At 44.1% G+C, this 22,036-nt stretch overlaps 1 protein-coding gene across 4 annotated transcripts in view; it reads right to left on the bottom strand.

The window, feature by feature from the left end:
- ppm1e (protein phosphatase, Mg2+/Mn2+ dependent, 1E) overlaps nt 1-22,036 on the bottom strand; it is a 152,985-nt gene that overhangs the window by 98,147 nt on the left and 32,802 nt on the right. The window contains exon 1 of one of the 4 annotated variants that reach the window (XM_059973599.1): nt 18,631-18,709. The exons of 2 other annotated variants lie outside the window; for them this stretch is intronic. Coding sequence is in view for 1 of the 2 variants with exons in the window: in XM_059973597.1 (XP_059829580.1) it covers nt 10,407-10,477 (71 nt within the window). In the remaining variant the exon portion in view is untranslated. Of the gene's footprint in view, nt 1-10,406; nt 10,491-18,630; nt 18,710-22,036 lie in introns of those variants that run through there. One more of the 4 variants, XM_059973597.1, reaches the window with a different exon arrangement.

Raw genomic sequence — 22,036 nt, forward strand, 5'->3', positions numbered from 1 at the left:
GGCTGCCGGTGACTAGTGGTGCTTCTCAGGGATCAGTATTGGGTCTGCTGCTTTTCACATTGTTGTCAATGATTTAGATAATGGAATTGATGGCTTTGTAGCAAAGATAGGTGGAGGGGTAGGCAGTGCTGAGGAAGCAGAGTGATTGTAGAAGGATGTAGACATAGTGGAAGAATGGGCAAAAAAGTGGCAGATGGAATACAGTGTTGGGAAATATATGATAATGCATTTTGGTAAGACACTGGTCAGGCTGCACTTGGGAGTATTGTCAACAGTTTTAGGCCCCATATCTCAGAAAGGTTGTATTGTCATAGGAGAGTGTCCAGAGGAGGTTCACAAGGATGATTCCGGGAACGAAGGGGTGAAAATATGAGGAGCATTTGGCAGCTTTGTGCCTGTACTCACTGGAATTGAGAAGAATGTGGGGGTGGGGGAGGATCTCATTGAAACCTGCTGAATGTTGAAAGGATAGGGTGGATGTGGAGAGGATGTTTCCTATGTTGAGTGTATCCACAACCAGAGAGCACAGCCTCCAAATTGAGGGGTGGCCCTTTCGAACAGAGGTAAGGAGGAATTTTTTTAGCCAGAGAGTAGTAAATCTGTGGAATGTTCTGCCACAGAATGCAGTGGAGGCCAAGTCTGCAGGTATATAAGGCGGAAGCTGATAGTTTACTGGTTGGTCAGGGAATCAAAGAATATGGCGAGAAGGCAGGTTTATGGGGTTGAGTGGGATCCGGGATCAGCCATGATGGAATGGCAGAACGTACTCGCTGGGGTGAATGGCCTAATTCTGCACTCATGTCTGATGGTCTTATGATCTAATGGTGCAAAAAGCAAAAGCATCCAGTGAGCAGCAGCTCTGTAGATGAAAACACCTTGTTAATGGGAGAGGTCAACAGTGATTGGTCAGACTGGTTCAAGCCAATAGGTAAGTGACAATAACTCAAATAACCACTGGTTAACACAGTGGCATGCAGAAGAGCATCTCTGAACACCGAGCCTTGAAGTGGACGGGCTACAGCAGCAGAAGACCATGAACATACACTCAGTGGCCATTATATTAGGTACAGGAGGTTCAGAATAGAGTGGCCACTGAGTGTATGTATATAACAGGATCTCCTGGTTGCCACCCACTTCAAATCTCCTTCACATTCTCCTTTGGATATGTCCATACATGGCCTCCTCTACTGCCATGATGAGGCCAAACTCAGGTTGGAGGAGCAACACCTCATATACCGTCTGGGTAGCCTCTAGCCCCCTTGTAATGAACACTGAATTCTCCAACTTCTGGTAATTCCCTTCCTCTCCCTCCCACCATCACACTTTCACTCTGCCTCCTCTTCTAGCTGCCTATCACCTCTCTCATGATTCTGCCTTCTTCTACTACCCATAGTGCTTTCCCCTTCCATTCCTTCTTCACCTCTCCTGCCTATCCCCTCCCTGCTTCCCCTCCCCCACCCCATGATGATTGGTTTTTCACCTGGCACCTTCCACCCTCCCCCAGCCCCTGCCCCCTCCTTCTTCAATCCTGACGAAGGGTCTCAGCCCGAAACGTTGACTGCTCCTTTCAACAGATGCTGCCCGACCTACTGAGTTCATCCAGCTTGTTTGTACGTGTTGATTTGACCACAGCATCTGCAGTGCACTTTGTGTATGTATATAAAGTTTTACATTACAGATATATGAATGTTTTCTTCATTGCTGAATAGAAAAGAAATAGATTTCTTATGAGTAAAACTGTGTGAATTTCTTACCAGTTTGGCCATGTCACAAACATAGCACTGGCTGCGTTCCTACCAATTCACCGAGCAAGTCGCTCTTAAATCTGACTGATGAGCACAACCAGGACCAGCAGCCCATAGGCAGCCACTAATCAATTCAGGAGAAATGTCCTCATGCAGAGAGTGAAGAGATAATGGGTACACTAACAATGGGAATCACGGAGGTGAACAATAATGTTAAACACAGAAGGGAGAAGGGATTAGAGGGATAGGGCGAAGGGCTGCAATGAAAAGAAAGAGGTGCATATTCATCACAAACACTGACTAAGCTGAACTGTCCGATACAGTACCCAGTGAAAACTCAACCTATACCACTCCTGCATTTCAGCAGAAAATCAGAATGCATCTGAAAGTGGTTTGTTAGGGATGTAGTTTTTAGGATATGCAATGTCCAAAAGACACAGGAACAGAATTAGGCCATTCAGCCCATCTGACATTCCATCATGGACTATGGACTACCTGTGGACTCACTTTCAAGGACTCTACAACTCATGCTCCAATATTATTTATTTCTTTATTATTACTGTTATTTTGACTTTCTTTTTGTATTTGCACAATTTGTTATTTTTTGCCCATTTATTGTCCTTCAACCTCTTCAGATTTTCAACACCTGTAAAGAGAACTGGATACACAAAGTAGTGCCATCTCCCTTACTTTGACTTGCCTCTTTATAGATCTACCAGGCTCTTTATCCCCATGCAGCTGAAGGCTTTGCTCCCTCATTGTGTCAGCAGAGCACTAAGAGGTCTTAGTGTTTACTATTTTTAGTGGGACTGTGATCACATTCTACATTTCTGGTATTGATGCAAGTTACAATTAGAAGAAACCTTCCCACTGATTTTGCAATGTTGCTGACATATGAATCCTCCCCCAATGATTCAACACCATTCCACCTCACAAATACCGATTACACAGCTCTCCAGCTTAGAACTAAGCCAGTGCTGTATTACCAAGGCTCCCATTTTACTGGAGAGATGTGAAACAAAGTAGCATCAATTGCACTCTCAGATATATACACAGTGGCCACTTTATTAGGTACAACAGCTCGCTAATGCATTTCATGTTGATGTGTCATTGAGCACACTGACATGAAACTTTGTCACAGGAAAGCAATATCCATCATCAGGGTCCTCCACCACCCAGGACATGCTCTCTTCTCACCGCTGCCATCAGGAAGAAGGTACAAGAGCCTCAGAACTTGCACCACCATGTTCAGGAACAGTTATTATCCCTCAACCATCAGGATCTTGAACCAAAGAGAATAACTTCACTCAAGTTCACTTGCCCCATAACTGAAATGCTCCCACAGCCAAAGGACTCACTCTCAAGGACTCTTCATCTCACGCTCTTGATACTTATTGCTTATTTATTTATTATTATTGTTTCTTCTTTTTGAATTTACATAGTTTGTTGTCTTCTGTACTCTGATTGAACTCCCTAGTTAAGTGGTCTTTCCCTGATTCTGCTATAGTTATTATTCTATAGATTTGTTGATAATGCTCACAAGAAAATTAATCTCAGGTTATAAATGCTGACATATATGTACTCCGATAACAGAATCTACTTTGAACTTAATGCAAATATTTAACCAGCCAATCATGTTGCAACCACTCAGAACCAACACCAAAATGTGATCTAAGTGACTGACTGTAGAGTCATTCTTGGTGCCAGATGGGGTGGTTTGAGTATCTCAGAAACTGCTGACTTCCTGGGATTTTCATGCACAACAGTCTTAGCGTTTACAGAGAATGGTGCAAAACACAAAAAAAAACAACATCCAGTGAGTGGCAGTTCTCTGGATGAACAGGTTACAGATGTTGGAAGAGCTCAGTAGGTCAAGCTGCATTTTTGGGAGGAAGGGAATTGTAGGCATTTCAGGTCAAAACCCTTCATCAGGGCTTAAATGTTCAACCTGAAAAGTTTACCATATCTTGTCTTCTACAGATGCTGCTCGCCTTGCTGAGTTCCTCCAGCCAATGGTCTGTTTCTCACCCAGCTATTGAGGGCTAGCAATGATCCTTCAGTCAGAGATCTATAAAGCCAAACAATCTGCTCATTAACAGCATAATTTTGTGGGCTGAATGGTCTGCACTGTACTGTACTGTTCTATATTACATAACATAATCAGAATCAGAATCAGGTTTATTATCACCGGCATGTGAAGTGAAATTTGTTAACTTAGCAGCAGCAGTTCAATGCAATACATAATATAGAAAAGAAATAAAATTAAATTAATTACAACATACATATATTGAATAGATTAAAAACATGCAAAAAAACTGAAATACTGTATATTAAAAAAAGTGAGGTGGTGTCTAAGGGTTCAGTGTCCATTTAGGAATTGGATGGCAGAGGGGAAGAAGCTGTTCCTGAATCACTGAGTGTGTGCCTTCAGGCTTCTGTACCTCCTACCTGATGGTAACAGTGAGAAAAGTGTAATGCCCTGGGTGCTGGTGGTCCTTAATAATGGACGCTGCCTTGCTGAGACACCACTCCCTGAAGACGTCCTGGGTACTTTGTAGGTTAGTACCCAAGACGAAGCTGACTAGATTTACAACCCTCTGCAGCTTCTTTTGGTCCTGTGCAGTAGCATTTCCCCACCCCCACCCCCATACCAGACAGTGGTGCAGCCTGTCAGAATTCTCTCCATGGTACATCTATAGAAGTTTTTGAGTGTATTTGTGGACATGCCAAATCTCTTCAAACTCCTAAATAAGAATACTCGCTGTCCCATTTGGGGGTCAGTCTGGCTATGAAATTTCCTAGATCACAAGTCATCAAGCTACAAAAAAGACTTTATACTTGAAGGAAAACACCTTGGGATCTCCAGAAGTTGTGAAAGATGTTGAAGAAATTAAAGTCTTTTCTAAACAATTTATCTTGTTGCCTTCCGTGCCACCTAGTCCTGTCCTGCTGATAGTCATTCATATCCAGGGAAAACTTCCAATCCATGGCCTCCTTCATTAAGCCCATAATTCTGTTCAAACCACAAACCCCTTTTGTCTCCAAACCATAAGACCATAAAACATTGGACCAGAATTAGGCCATTCTATCACGGCTGATTTATAAACACCCTCAACCTCATTCCTCTGCCTTCTTCCCGTAACCTTTCATGCCCTGACTGATCAAGAACCTATCAACCTCCGCCTTAAATGCACCCAATGGCCTGTCCTCCACAGCCACCAGTAGCAATGAATTCCAGATTCGCCACCCTCTGGCTAAAGAAATTCCTCCCCACATCTGTTCTAAAGGGACGCCCTTCTACTCTTGAGGCTGGGTCCTCTGGTCCTAGATTTCCATCCTTTCCAACTCTAATTATTTGATGTTTCAATGAGATTCCACCCTCCCACCCTATTCTTCTAAACTCCAGTCAACAGAGGCCCACCCAGAGCCATCAAACCCTCCTCATGTGTTAATCCTTTCATTCTCATGAACCTCCTCTGGACCCCTGGAGTTCAACTGTAGAAAGGTGACCATTCTGAATAATCACAGGGTTCACACTTTACCATTTTTTAATCTGCACTCTCTGTTTACCAAACAGCTTCAAGTTAGCTGAGTGAATCTATCTATCCAAGTACAGTAGGTGGCTGGAGTGGGTAGGTCACGTGTTCCTTTCTGCACAAATAAGATTCATCAGAGGTATTCCTTAGGAACAGAATCATGTCTGACTGACCTTGCCAAAGTCAATGGTAAAGAAATAAACCCCTTACTAAATTCATTGTGGAGACCACTGTCCAAAATATTCCAAACACCAACAGTTCACTAAAAGCACTAGCTAAAATTCACCCTCTAACCAAAATGATCAAACTTAATTAGAACAAAAGGATCAGTAGATACTGTAAAACTGAAACAAAAATATGGAATACTCGGAACACTCCACAGGTTAACATGAAGAGACATGGGTCAAATATTTTCCTCTCTTCTTGACCTGCTAAGATCTTACAGCACTTCTTGCCTTTGCTAGCAGAACAGATGATCTGGTCACTAAATGTTATCTTTGAAAGAACATAATAACATCATATAAATTTGTTGCAGGAGTGGGCTATCTTGTCTGTCGAGCCTGCTTCGTCACTCAAAAAGATCATAGCTGAATTGGCTGTGGGCTCAGCTCTACCTACCTGGCTTTCCCCCATAATCCTTAAATTCACCTCTATGTAAAAATCTGTTCAACTGTGTCTTGAATATATTTAATGACATAGCCTCTACTGCCTCCCTGAGCAGGAAGCTTGTTGTGTACAAAAGTAAAGACCATGCTTCCTAGATTATAATAAGTATTTATTCTCCAGAAAGTAAATTATTGGGTGCAAACCACTTCAGGATGTTATATTGTGGCTGGCACCATCATCCTGCCTCTTTAACACAGTAAACCATTCCAAGGGCCTTCACGGGAGCAGGTAGGGGGAAATGGGCCAATTCCTAGTGGGAAGCTACAGGCATCAGTTCTGAGTTTACAGCTATATGCAGTTTATTTTAATTACAAGAGTGTGGTGTATCCAAGTTTTGTGATGTCAGAATCGGAATCAGAATCAGGTTTAATATCACCAGCATATGTTGTGAAATTTGTTGGCTTTGCAGTATATGCAATACATGGTGATAGAGGGAAAAAAACTGATTTACAGTAAGCATAATGTTTTATATAGTTAAGTAAGTAGTGCAACAACAGAAATAAAAAAAGTAGCGAGATAGTGTTCATGGGTTCAATGTCCATTCAGAAACTGGGTAGCAGAGGAGAAGAAGCTGTTTCTGAATTGTTGAGTGTGTGCCCTCCTGTTACAGCAATGAGAACAAGGCGTGACCTGGGTGATGGGGGTCCTTAATGATGGACATCACTTTTCTGAGGCATTGCTCCTTGAAGATGTCTTGGACACTCTGGAGCTGACTGAGTTCACAACTCTCCGCAGCTCATTTTGATTCTGTGCCATAGCTCCCTCACCCCCACATACCAGACGGTGATGCAGCCAGTTAGGATACTCTCCACAGTACATCTGTAGAAATTTTTGAGTATTTTTGCTGACTTATCAAATCTCCTCAAACTCCTAATGAAATATGGCTGTTGTCATGCGAGTAGCTGCATCAATACGTTGGGTCCAGGTTGGTAAGAGGGGAAGCGAGCTATGAGCAGTCAGTAGAGTCTGCAAAGGATTATAGCCAGGTGAAGCAAATGGGCAAAGATAACAGATACAGTCCCAAATAAAAAGTGAGGATATTTGCCTATGTTTTTATCATTAGATAAAATCTGGCACTGGATCAAAATAGCAAATATTACCACAGGTGTGCAAAAGCTTGAAGGAATTAAAATTTCAAGGATGTCTTGAAACTGCAGGGTAGAGGATGCTATCTTGAACCTTAGAACACTCAATGAGTGTCAAGTCTTCTGAGAGAGCTCTAATGGATCATGCCACATGAAATAGTTTTTCCTCCATCAGTCCAAAATTGCCAGTCCCTTTTACTCAAGGGCCCTGGAGAGGTGTATTGAGCTATTGCCAGTTTATTAATAGTGGTGAACACTATTAAATATACACAACTCTACAGACGTTTGCAGGGAAGCATTTAAAATGAAAGAGAAAAACTTTCTTTCATCAAAAACCTACTGCATGGTGACTGCGTTAGACCATAATGATTCCAGATCAGACTTATAGAAAGCCAAGGCAGAGAACTCAAAAAGTCTCCCAGGCAACCAGCTGAAGATCTCCTTCACCTCACAACGTGTTAGGACATTGAACATTGAACAGTACAGCACAGTGCAGGCCCTCTGGCCCAAGATGTTGTGCTGACCTTTTAACCTACTTCATGATCAATCTAACCATACCCTCCTACAGAACCTTCCATTTATCTATCACCTGTGAGTTTCTTAAATGCCCCTAATCTACCTCTACCACCATCCCAGCAGAACATTCCATGCATCCATCAGTCTGAGTAAAGAACTTACCTCTGACATCCCCCCCTATATTTTCCTCCATTCACCTTAAAATTATGTCCCCTTGTATTAGCCATTTATACCCTGGGGAAAAATCTCTGGCTAGCCACTCGATCTATGCCTCTTATCATCTTGTACACCTCTATTAAGCCACCTCTCATTCTTCTTCGCTCCAAAGAGAAAAGCCCTGGTTCACTCAACCTTTCCTCATAAGATGTGCTCTCTAACCCAGGCAGCATCTTGGTAAATCTCTGCACTCACTCTAAAGCCTTCACATCCTTCTTATAATGAGGTGACCATAACTTAAGTGTGGTCTCCAACTGTGGATTTAACCAGGATTTTATAGAGTTGCGGCTCTTGAACTCAATCCCCGACTAATGAAGGCCAACACACTATACACCTTCTTAAAAGCATTGATCCCTGTGGTGCCTGAGTACTCTCAGCATGCCAACCTGTCAATAATCTACTTATTCCCACTCTTTCTGTGCATAATACCACAAATTTCACATCCTGTAATGTTATTCATCAACTTGCTGTGTGACTCCTTATTGAACACATTTTGAAAATTCAAAAACACTCCATCCACTGTTTCTCTCTATCTGCTGTACATATGCACTCAACAGATTAGTCAAAATGTTTTTCCTCTGGAAATCCATTCTGATGTTGTTCCATCTTTTGTATTTCTTTTCTATGTTTCTATTATCATATTCTTCAATATACACTCAATGGCCACTTAGTTACCTCCTGTACCTAATAAAGTGGCCACTGAGTGTATGTCTGTGCTTCTGCTGCTGTAGCCCATTTGCTTCAAGGTTCAATCTTTTGTGTGATCAGAGATGCTCTTCTGCACACCACTGCTGTAATGTGTTGTTATTTGAGTTACTGTCACTTCCTGTGCAGGTTGGTGATATCCTCCTCGCTGACGATCAGCACTGGGGTACCTCAGGGGTATGTGCTTAGCCCACTGCTCTACTCTCTGTATACACATGACTGTGTGACTAGGCACAGCTCAAATACCATCTATAAACTTGCTGACAATACAACCATTGTTGGTAGAATCTCAGGTGGTGACAGGAGGGCGTACAGGAGTGAGAAATGCCAACTAGTGGAGTGTAGCAAAAACCTGGCACTCAACGTCAATAAGATGAAAGAGCTGATTGTGGACTTCAGGAAGGGTAAGTCGAAGGAATACATACCAATCCTCACAGAGAGAGCAGCATCAAGTTCCTGGGTGTCAAGATCTCTGAGGATCTAACCTGGTCCCAACATATCAATGTAGTTATATAGAAGGCAAGACAGTGGCTATACTTTAATTAGGATTTTGAAGAGATTTGGCATGTCAACAAATACACTTAAAAACTTCTACAGTTGTACCGTGGAGAGCATTCTGACAGGCTGCATAACTGTCTGGTATGGAGGGGCTACTGCACAGAACCTACAGAAGCTTGTAAATCTAGTCAGCTCCATCTTGGGTACTAGTCTACAAAGTACCCAGGACATCTTTAGGGAGCGGTGTCTCAGAAAGGCAAGGGTCCATTATTAAGTACCTCCAGCACCCAGGGCATGCCTTTTTCTCACTGTTACATCAGGCAGGAGGTACAGAAGCCTGAAGGCACACACTCAGCCATTCAGGAACAGCTTCTTCCCCGCTGCCATCTGATTCCTAAATGGACATTGAAACTTTGGGCACTACCTCACTTTTTTTTTAATATACAGTATTTCTGTTTTCGCACATTTAAAAAAAATCTATTCAATATGCGTAATTGATTTACTTGTCCATTAATTATTTATGTTAATTTTTTAATTATTTTTTTTCCCCCCTCTCTGCTAGATGATGTATTGCATTGAACTGCTGCTGCTAAGTTAACAAATTTCATGTCACATGCCAGTGGTAATAACCTTATCCTGATTCTGATTTCTGTCAGCTCGAACCAGTCTGGCCATTCTCCAGGACCTCTCTCAGCAACAAGGTTTTTTTACCCACCGAACAACCATTCACTGCATGTTTTTTGCTTTTTGCACCAGTCTCTGTAAACTGTAAAGTCTGTTGTGCACGAAAATTCCAGAGATCAGCAGTCTCTAAGATAGTCAAAGCACCAACAACCACTCCACGGCCAAAGTCACTTGGATCACATTCTTTCCCCATTCTGATGTTTGGACTGAACGGCAACTGAAGCTCTTGACCACGTCTGCATGCTTTTATGCATTGAGTTGCTGCCACATGATTGGCTGATTAGATATTTGTATTAATGAGCAGGTGTACAGGTGTTCCTAACACAGTGACCACCGAGTGTAGATTCCAGCAGCTAATGTTGAGCTGACAACTCTGTAATTCTCCCTTCTTAAACTGTGGGTTTTGTATCTATTTCCTGACAATCATCGAGAACCATTCCACAATCTATAGAACTCTGGAAGATGGCAACCAGGGCATTCACTATCTCCAAAGCTATCTCCTTCCAGCATTTGGAACTTATCAGCTTTCAAGTTCACCAACTTCACTGGTACTATATATTGAATAATATTTACTTATTACTAATTAATTTATTTAGAGAATTAGTGCTTTGGGTCCACCCAGTAACCCTCCTGATCAAGGGACAACTTAAGGCTGATTTATACTTGTGCATCGCATCTATGCCGTAGGTATGGCGTACACTACGCCGTACCTTATGCCGTAGGGGGACACGCACCTCTCCAGAAAAGCTACTCACGTGTCGCGGTGACGCAGACCGCAACAACTGTAATTGGTCCGCTTGGTAGCATCGCACTTCCTCCTACACATTTCCTGTTGCTTCTTCTCCGCCATGTCTGTAGGCTGTGTGTACACCGATATGAAATAGATGAATCAAATCGTCAAATCCACCTGCCGACATGCGAAAATGTTTGAAATGCATTTCCTCATCCATGTCTCTCACAAAGAGACTCAACACAGTGACAGAGAAACCCCACCGCCAACTAGCGTTTTGGCGCACACCAACGCATGCTCGCTACAGCGTAGAGCGACGCAGGTGGAAATCAGGGTTATGGGGTAGGATGCGGTGTAGCCCGTACACACAAGTATAAATCAGCCTTTACAGTGACCAATTAACCTGTGAAGTAGTATGTCTTTGAACTGTGGGAGGAAACCAGAGCTCCCAGACGAAACCCATGCGGTCATGGGGAGAACGTACTAGCTCCTTACAGAATTGAACTCCGAACTCTTGACATTTTTGTTAGCCCTTTCATTTAGGATTTTATTTAGTTATTCATTGAGATATAGCGTGGACCTGACCTCCCAACCCTTCCAGCCGCACCACGCGGCTATCTGCGGTTTAACACCAGCCTCGTTGCAGGGTGACTTACAATGACCAATTAACCTGCTAACCGGTAATCTTTGAAAGGAAGCCGTTGCACCCGGAGAAAACGCATACAATCACTGGGAGAACATAACAAACTCCTTACAGGCAGCAGCAGGAATTGATGCCGGGTCACTGGTACTGTAAAGCGTTGTTCTGCTGTACCACCTGGCAGGTTTTACGTGCTTTCTGTAAAAAGGCTTATTATTTTTCTCTGCCTTTTCCTGCACCCATTATTAATTCAATCTTCCTGTAAGTGGCCCATACTTGTCAGTGCTCGTACAGCTTTTGGAGGTGATTGATGGAAGAACAAACTGGGAGAACATCAAGAACATTAAGAAATAGGAGCAGGAGTAGGCCATCCGGCCCATCGAGCCTGCCCCACCATTCAATAAGATCATGGTTGATCTGTCCGTAAACTCAGCTCCATCTACCTGCCTTTTCCTCACAACCCTTAATTCCCTTACGATGTAAAAACCTATCTAACTGTCTCTTAAATATATTCAGTGAAGAAGCCTCAACTGCTTCCCCGGGCAGAGAATTCCACAGATTCACCAGACTCTGGGAAAAACAGTTTCTCCTCATCTCTGTCCTAAATCTCCTCCCCTGAATCTTGAGGCAAAGTCCGCTAGTTCTAGTCTCACCTTCCAATGGAAACAACTTTCCTACTTTTTTTTATCTATCCCTTTCAAAATTTTGGAGGGTAGCCACATTAGCGTAATGGTTAGCGTGATGCTATTACAGCTCAGGGCGTTCTGGAGTTTGGAATTCAATTCTGGCGCCGTTCTGTAAAGGCATCTCTATGTTCTCCCCGTGGAATTTGTGGGTTTTCTTCAGCCCTCTGGTTGCCTTCCACAGTCCAGATTAGTACCGGGTATGTTAACTGGTCATTGTAAACTGTCCTGTGATTTGGTTAGTTGGGGGTTACTGGGGCAGTGTGGCTCAAAGGGCCAGAAGGGGTTACTACAGTACAGCTGTATTGTTAAATAAATTCTTTTAAAACAATGACAGAAGATAAGGGAAGAAATTTTTAGTTAAAATACCAGAAACTATCTGAGGAATGTTTATTTTTTGTTGCTGCTTTGCTGCCCTTCACCAGTCTAATACCAGACTAGATCAAAATGTCTGATACTAAGCAGCATGTGTTTAAAGTAAGATCAAAGGAGATATGCTGGGCAAATTCTTTTTACACGGAGAGTGGTGGGTGTCTGGAATACACTGCCAAGGGTGGCGGTAGAAGCAGATACAACAGTGATGTTCAAGAAGCATTTAGGCAGGCTCATTTATGTGCAGGTTAATGCACACAAATGCTGAAGGAATTCAGCGGGTCAGGCAGCATCCACTGAAAGGGCTGAACAGTCTGCGACCCTTCATCAGGACCAGTCTTGATTTGAACGGTCGAATGTTTATTCCTCTCAAAGGATGCTGCCTGACCTGCTGAGTTCCTCCAGCATTTTGGGTGTTACTCTGGAGGTCCAGCAGCTGCAGAGTCTCCGGTGCTTCTGAATATGCAGAGAAGTATGGATCATGCGGAGGCAGAAGAAATTAATTTAGTTAGGTATTTAATTACAAATTTAATCTGGCCAAAACATCATGGCTGAAGGGCCTGTCCCTGCGCTGTAATGTTCTACATTCTAACGTGAAGAAAATTATTTATTGGGATACAGCGCGGGGTAGGTGCTTTGAGCTACACTGCCCGGAAACCACCAATTTAACCCTAACCTAATCATGGAACAATTTACAATGACCAACTAACCTACCAACTGGAAGGCCTTTGGACAGTGGGGGGAAACCCACACAGTCCTGGAGAGAACGTACAAACTCCTTACAGACAGTGTGGGTGGGGTGGAATTGAACCCGTGTTGCTGGTACTGTACAGCATTATGCTAACCATGTGATATCCAAAATGCTGAGAGCATCAGATACAGCCAGGTTTATGGCACCAGACAACATTCTGACTGTGGCACTTGCATTCCACATCTATCTCTGTGGTACTAGCCAAGCTGTTCCAGTATACTGTAATTACAACACAGGCATTAACCTGACAATGCGGAAAATTACTCAGGTATGGCCTGTCCTCATAAAGAAGAATGCCTTTAACTAGGAGAGGAGTCATCGGGACGGTGTTTTTTTAGCAGGCTTTCTTATTTTTACGAGGCCGATTTGCTCAGAATTGCTGATCTCCTGGGGCTATCATGCACAACGATCTCTAGTTTACAGAGAATGGTGCGAGAAACAAAAAAAAACATCCAGTGAGCTCTTGGGCAAAAACACCTTATTAATGGGAGAGGTCAGAGGAGAATGGTCGGACTGGTTCGAGCTGATAGGAAGCTGACAGTAACTCAAATAACCACGCATTACAACAGTGGTGTGCAGGAGAGCATCTCTGAATGTACAACACATCAAACCTGGAAGTAGAAGGGCTACAACAGCAGACCACAAAAATACACTCAGTGGCCACTTTATTAGGTACAAAGGGTATCTAATACAGTGGCCACGGAGTGTAAAACTGCTGATTCAAAACAGATCCAAGACGGTACACCCTGCAATTAGTGATTTAACCTTTCACACCCCAAAGTCCTTTTGTCATCTGCAAGACCTATCTAAACCATGGTAGAATATTCTCCACATCTGTATGAATTCTTGAGTTTCAACAGCACTCGAGAATGAAGTTCTCAAGCACTCAAGTTTGAAATCAACCCTGCCAAAGCAACCCAATTGATTGGTGACACATTTTCATTCCCTCCACCATTGTTACTGTGACTTGTACAAGCTTTGATGTCTTGTGTAGGCTACTCTGAGAGCTCCTCACAAGCCTGCAGCCTCCAGCAATCAGAGGATCTGGGCAGCAGGCTCACAGGAAGACACTGCCATGTCAGAATCAGATTTATTAACATTGAATTATCCGATATGAAATTGAAAGTTCAAAGTTCAATGTAAATTTATTACCAAAGTGTGTATCTGTCACCATATGCAATCCTGAGATTCATTTTCTTCCAGGCATTCACAGTAGAACAAAGAAATACAATAGAAGCAATGAAAAGCTACATGCAAAGACTGACAAACATTCAATGTACAGAAGAAGACAAACTGTGCAAATACAAATAAATTGATTGACTGATGGGTAGACAGATAAATAAAACCGCGAGCTTGAGTTATAGAGGCCTTGGAGGTTGTGAACTCAGTTCAGCGCTAAGGTGACTGAAGTTATCCATACTGCTAAAAGTAATAACTGTTCCTGAATCTGGTGGTGTGGGCCCTAAATTTGTCATTCTGCAGCAATGTTACAGTGAAAAGGCATTAAATTACAAAATTAAATAGTGCAAATGAAGAGGCAGTGTTCCTGAGCTCATGGACCTTAGAAATCTGACGGCAGGGTACTGTGGGAAGAAGCTGCTGCCGCAGGTGCAGGCTACAGTATCTCCTCCCTGATGACAGGAGCGAGAAAAGATCACATCCAGATAGCGAGGGTGCCTTGTGACTGATGCTGCCTTCTTGAGATCCCCTCGATGGTGGGGAGGTTGTGCTCATGATGGAACTGAGTCTGCAGCCTCTCTCCATCCTTACACATTGGAGCCTCCGTACCAGTGCACATCTATAGAAATCTGTAAGAGTTTGGAGAGATACCAAATTTTCTCAAGCTCCTAATGAAGTAGGGTTGGGACAGGAATGACCTGCACAACCTTGCCCCCAGCACTGGAATACTACAGACCACCTCTTGCACTACCACAGACCTGTCTCTGTGTCTTCTTTTTGCTCTGATTTTTTTTACAATCGTTTTCCCCTTCTCTCTCTTGTCTTGTATAATGTGCAGTATGTATAACTGTCTCGTGTAACATACAGTATGTATAATTTATCTGCCTGTCTTTTAATTTATTTATTGAGATACAGTGGGGGGAAAGGCCCCTCCAGCTGCGCTGCTCAATTTAACCTGAATCACAGGACCATTTATGTCTTCAGACTGGGAGGAAATCAGGGCATCCGGAGTAGAGCCGTGCAGTCATGGGGAGAACATACAAACTCCTTACAGGCAGCGACGGGGACTGACTCTGGGTCGTCGGTACTGTAAAGTGTTGTGCTAACCACCTCGCTGCTATTCTGTGTGCTGTGCCCCTCAGTTCTTGTGATGCTGCCGCAGCGAAGTTTTTCATTGTACCAGGACCTCACTCTACCTGTGCACACTGCACAGTGAACTCGACAGCCTGCATGTCCCCCTCCAAGTCTCACAACATCCTGTAACCGCGCGCTCCCCCTGCCAAGCGCCCAACAGCATTGTGCGAGCACCTTCACAGGGGAACTGCAAATACCTCAAGGCAAGGGGTTTACCAAAACCTTCATAAGAAAAATTTGGAACAAGCATTAAATGATAATGAAGCCCATCTTCTGACAATTGGATAGAGAAATGGAAGCGACGCTGAAGAAAGAACAGGCTCCCACATCCCGATGATGTCTCCCTTCAGAGACCATGCAATATATAAAGCTCTAATTATGTTAAATGCACTGGCCGCCCCCTCACTATCTGAAAGATGTCATTCGGAGCAGTTTGCTTTATTCGCTTTCCCTGAATCACAGCGTTAGTAATTACTAACATCCCACACACATGGGTAACTACCTAACACTGCCTAACATTTTCAGTGCTAGAGTTCTCACAGACAGGCCAGCCGCCCACAGCCCATGACAGTAGCCAATGAGCAGACAATATGAGAACATTCTATTACTTTGCATTCAATCCCTCACTCCAAATCCTGCCATCAAATCACTTGGCTGCAAGTCAGTAGGGGAGTCGTTAACAGGTGACTGAAGTGTTGGGTGGGGTTACGAGAAGGAGAAAATATGACAAATATCTGTTCCAGGTTCAGGTTCATTTATTTACCACATGTACATGGAAACACACAGTGAAATGTGCGGATGCGGTAACATCCAGCATGAACTGAGGATGTGCTGGGGGCCACAACGTTTGGCAGAACAACACAGAACATAACAAAACGGAGCACAGTAAATGACAAAACAACAGCAGCAAAACAAACCCCTTTCCTAACACACACGTATGGACAGGCCACCATTCTCCAGTCTTCAACCACTGGGCCTCAATTTCCAGACTTTCAACTGACCCTTGGATTTTGATCTTTGGTACTGACCCCTAGACTAGCAGATGATAGATCCAGGCTCTGGGCTCGAATGAACATCCACTCACAGGATCCACCAACATGGGGCAGCCCAATTTCCACCGATGTCCTTCATCACTGGCCGTTGAGCGCAGAGCAGAGGCCTAGACTCCGGATACCCTTTGTCTTCATGACCACGCCACTAGGGTTCACCTGAAGCACACTCAGTGGCTATTTTATTCTGTACCTCCTGTACCTATAAAGTGGCCACCGAGGGCTTGTTCGTGGTCTTCTGCTGCTGTAACCCATCCACTCCCAAAGTTCGATGTGTTGTTACATCACTGTTGTTAACACATGGTTATTGGAGTTACTGTCGCCTTCCTGTCAGCTTGAACCAGTCTGGCCATTCTCCTCTGACCTCTCTCATTAACAAGGGGTTTCCTCCCAAAGAACTGCTGTTCACAAGATGTTTTGTTTGTTTATCACACCATTCTCTGTAACTCTAGAGATTGTTGTGCATGAAAATCTCAAGAGATCAGAGGCTTCTGAGATACTCTAACCAACCAGTCTGACACTAACTATCATTTCATGGTCAAAATCACTAGGGTCACACTTAATCCTCATTCTAATATTTGGTCTGAACAACAACTGGACCTCTTGACCACGTCTGCATGCTTTTATCCACTGAGTTGCTGCCACATGATTGGCTGATTAGATATGTACTTTAACGAGCAGTGTACAGGGGTACCACCAACTCCAGGTTGTATACTGTATGCATTCTCTAATATTAAAATGGACCCATTTGAGTATGTTATGGAATGTCCTGGAAGCCACAGGAGAAATACAAGCCTTTCATTCCACTAACATGAGAAAATCTGCAGATGCTGGAAATCCACAGCATCACAAACAAAATTCACTGTTGTGTGGCATTAACTTCGCCATGGATGGTCCCATGCCCGGCTGCGAATGGGGGAGGGTTGGGCATGGGGCTAGCAACCTCACCCTGTAAAAGCCCAGAGCTACAGAAATCCCAACAGAAGGTCCAAAAACCTCATCTCTGGAAGAATCTTCACCTAGAAGATGGGCTATACCTGAGGACATCTTGAAAGACTGGACCCTGGCAAGCTGCCATCTATGTCCCAGTAGGGGTGATGGGCTAAAGAGGAACAGGAGATTTTGTAGAAATTCCTGCAGAGCAAAGTAGTAGAGGCTACCTCATTAAATATACTTAAGATACAGCTACACGGTTAGCTCGGTATCATGGGGCTTGTACTGTGCTGTAATGTTCTATGTTCTGTAGATTTTTGCAAAGCAGGAGATTTAAGAGTGATGGGGAAAGGGCAGGTAGGTGGGTCTAAATTCATGGCCAGAGATCTTACTGAATGGTGGAGCAGGCTTGATGGGTCAATTGGCCAACTCCTGCTCCTAGTTTTTATATTTGAGATCTTAACCAAAACAAATTTTTTTAACAGCTCCATTAGGCAAAGTGCCCTACAAACTCATTAAGTAATTGCTGTTATTATCACTAACGGTGATTCCTAGTAAAAGGTTGGACAGACTGCGCCACAACTTTCATAACGTCTGGAAGTTCTGAATTTCATAATTCAAGGTTCAAGGTTGTTTAGTGTCATTTCCAGTAGTCTAGTGTAAAGGAGAACAAAATAATTGTTACTCCGAAACTGATGGAGCACAAAAAAAAATAATGAGATAAAGGACACAATAAAAAGAAAACACAATAAATCTAAGTAAATAAGCTAGCTTTGTATATAGATTGATTGTATGTCCATAAAGTGATGCTAGGCACCGGAGTGTCTGTACATAGAGACTCTGACAGGAAATGATAAAGTAGTGGATGTTGGGGTTGTGGAGAAGAGTGACTGATGTGGATGTAGTGGTCGTACGGTGGGTTAGTGGGTGGCAGTGTTGATCAGCCTTATTGCTTGGAGGAAGTTACTGTTTTTGAGTCTGGTGGTCCTAGTGTGGATACTATGCAGCCTCCTCCCTATTGGGAGAAGAACAAACAGTCCATGAGCAGGTTGGGTGGGACACTTCATAATGTATTGGGCTTTTTCTGGCACCTTTCTGAATATACGCCCTTGATATTGCCAATCAAGTGCTCTTTGACGTGTGATCCTTGTGGGAAATCCTGAAGCCACATGGGCAGATGCAATGAAAGTAGATGTTAAAAGTAGCAGGCAGGAAGGAGTTAAACCTGCCCCCATCTTCATTCACTTCCTTCAGCTGCCTTGAACCAGTTTGCAAATGAATCATCAATTAACTAAACTCAACAGGTAATTAAAACTGTAAAAAATTCTTTAACAGAGACACATCTGTAATCACTGCTCTTCCCTACGACAGTCCCGAGTGGATTTCTGGTAATCGAGCTTACAGTAATTTTCAGGAACGGGACTCGCAATGGAATGCTTCAGGACTGTTAATCCATCCAGCACTCACAGCCCAGGCTCTGCCAACTCTATGACCCAGTCCCATCCTACCTTGCCAAGGCAGCAGTCGCCACTGCCAACACCAGAAAAATTCGCACCAAGCAGGAGGGCTTGGAACTCAGGCGGCTTCGTGCTCTGGACTCATTCCCGCTTGGAAGCAGATTAACAGCTGCCAAAACTCACTTCAACTGCAACTATTACAGATATCAGAAAGATGGATGGTGGGGGAGGAGAGAGAGAGACAAAGAGGAAAAGGACTGGAGAGGCTGAGAGAAAACAAGCTGGAAAAAGATAACAGAAAGAACAAGAGAGATAAAAGGGCAAAGGTTAATCAGCGAGGGACAAAGAAAAAGTATCATGGGGCATGGGCAGAGAGGGCAAGACATACAGAAAGGGAAAGGAATGGAATGAGAAAGGAGAATGGACAGAAAAGGATAAAAAGGTTAGAAAAGAAAGATGCTAGAGAGAGTGGCAGATGGAGGGATGGACAGAATGGAGAAAAGGAGAGGTGTGAATACAGGCATAGATGCAGGATGTTAAAGACAGTGGGTGCTTGTGATCAGTAGAGTTTGGGAAGAGAGGAAGGGATGGCGAGGGCTCACAAGAGAGATGCCTACAAAAGAATGAGCATGCAAGAGAAAGAGAGTGGTACACAGAAACAAAAGAGTAAAGGGTGGGGGGGAGGCACAAGGAGAAAGATGGAGGAGCGTGCAAGAGGGAGAGCAGTTCAAGAGAGAGTGGGCAGAGAGGCCAGGTAGGGAGAGTGGTCAGGAGAGGGGGAAGAGAATGGGTGTAAGAAAGTGTGAATGGAAGGGAATTGGGAAAAAGAGGACGTGGGGGATGTGGAAGACACAGTAAGAAAGGATAGGGGTTGCAGAGAGAGGGGAGGGAGAACAGAGTGACAGAGAGGGGGAAGAATGAGAGAATGAGGAAATTGAAGAGAACAATGAATGAGAGAAGGGTACTCTGAGGAGAAAAAGAGTGGGGTGAAATTGCGAGGAGACAAGAAAGGATGGAGTAGATTTTGTGGGGCTGAGTGAGATGGGAAGCATGACAGTAGGGGCCAAGAGCTAGGTGGGTGAAGGATGGGATCAAACTGGGGCAGGATGAGGGGTGTAGGAACAGACCAGGAGCCAAGGAGTGGTAGAGAGAGGATGCAAAAGAGAGGGAGGGAAAAGCCAATTAAATATGAGAGACAGAGGAGAGATAAGTGGGGGGGGGGAGAAAGAGAGAGAGAGAGAAAAAAGGGGGAGAGAGAGACAGAGAGAGAGAAAAGGGGGGGAGAGAGAGACAGAGAGAAAAAGGGGAGAGAGAGACAGAGAAAAGGGGGAGAGAGAGAGAGACAGAGAGAAAAGAGGGAGAGAGAGACAGAAAGGGGAAGAGATAGAGAGGACAGGAAGAGAGACAGTGGGGGAGAGAGACAGAGAGGGAGAGAGATTCAGAGGAGGAGAGAGTAACAGAGGGGGGGAGAGGCAGATACAGAAGGGGCAGAGAGACAGAGAGGGGGAGAGAGACAGACAGAGAGGGGGAGAGGCAGAGAGGGAAAGGGGGATAGAAAGAGGGAGAGGCAGAAGAGAGAGGGGAAGAGACAGATAGAAGGGGAAGCAAGATAAAAGGAAGCAAAGAGAGAAAGATTTTGAGGGTGGGAAAGAGAGCAGGGCAAAGAGAGAGGGAGTGAGAGTGACATCCCTCTCATCATGGAGAAATCTTCAAGAGAGCAACATCCATCACTGATCCTCACCATCCAGGAGACGCCCTCTTCTCACACTACCATCAGAAACAAGGTACACAAGCCTAAGGACCCACCTTCAACAATCACTTTCCCTCCATTATCAGATTTCTGATTGTCCATGAACCCATGAACACTACCTCATTGTTCCTTTTATTTGTACTATTATGTATTGCACTGTACTGCTACAGCAAAACAACAGATTTCACTTTGTATAAAGCTGTGATAATAAACCTAATTCTGATTCTGAGAGGGAGAGGGGGAGGGGGAGGGGGAGGGGGAGAGAGAGAGAGCGAGGAAGAGAGAGGGAGAGGCAGAGAGAGGGGAAGAAGCAGAGGGGGTGAGAAGCAGAGAAAGGCAGAGTAAAGGAGTTGGGCACACTAGGTTATGCTTGTAAGCCTTGTTCCACAATGCTCCCACTCTTCAGTCCCAACCTGGTTCAGCCCCTAACTAATCAACACCAAAGCCTGGTTAGTTTAATATTACCTTGCAGTTTGCTCACTGTCCAAACTGCATTGCCTGAAACCTGATGCTTGTGTCCTGCCCTGTACCTGTAGCCTTTCCATGGTGGACAGAGCCCAGTCCATCACAGGTAAAGAGCCCCCCATTGCCTCAAGTCGATGGACATACAGTTACTGGAGCTTCTGAATGAATACATTACAGTTATCATGGACTTTATTAAACTTAAAACAGCCACCGATGAGTGTGTCCCCACAAAATTATTCAACCTTCCCCAAACAGAAGCCTTGGATGAAGCAAGTGGTCCACAATCTGCTGAGGGCCAGGTCTGGCAACCAAGTAAAATACAAGAAGTCTGAGTACAATCTCCGGAAAGTCATCTCACCTGTGAAGTGGCAATTCCAGACTAAACTAGAATCACTGAGGGATGCTCAAAGCTGTGCAAGGACTTGAATGCCATCTCCTGCTACAGAGTGAAACCAAGCGACATCGGTGACAAGGTTTCGCTCCCATGTGATTTCACATTTGTGCTCACTTTGACGATCAAAACATGGAAGCACCATCATGAGCCCCCGACGACCCTGTGATTACAGTCTCTAAGGCTGATGTGAGAGCATCCTTCAGGAGCGTGAACCCACAGAGAGCATCTGGCCCAGATGGGGTAGTTGATCGAGTACTAAGGACCTGCGCTGATCAACTGGTTGGAGTATTCACTGAGATATTTAACCTCTCACTTCAGCAGTCTGAGGTACCCACATGCTTCAAGCAGGCTTCAATCATACCAGTGCCTAAGAAGAATAAGGTAACCTGCCTCAATGACTTTCGTGTAGTAACACTTACATCCTCTGTGATGAAATATATTGAGAGCTTGGCAATGAAACATATCAACTCCTACCTGCGAAGCAACTTGGATCCACTCTAGTTTGCCTACCGTCACAACAGATCAACAGCAGATGCCATTTCAACGGCTCTTCACTCAACCTTGGAACATCTGGATGGCTAAGATGCAGATATCAGGATGCTCTTCACTGACTACAGCTTGGCATTCAATACCATTGTTCCCGCAAAACTAATCAATAAATTCCAAGACCTAAATCTCATTATCCCCTTGTACAACTGGATCCTCGATTTCTCACTTGCAGACCCCAGTCAGTTCAGATAGATAACAAAATCTCCTCCACAATCTCCATCAGTTTGGTGCACCACAAGGCTATGTACCTAAACGCTTGCTCTACTCACTTTATATTTATGACTGTGTGGCTAAGCACA

The sequence above is a fragment of the Hypanus sabinus genome, chromosome 6 (genome assembly GCF_030144855.1).
Source record: "Hypanus sabinus isolate sHypSab1 chromosome 6, sHypSab1.hap1, whole genome shotgun sequence".
NCBI classification, from domain to species: Eukaryota; Metazoa; Chordata; class Chondrichthyes; order Myliobatiformes; family Dasyatidae; genus Hypanus; species Hypanus sabinus.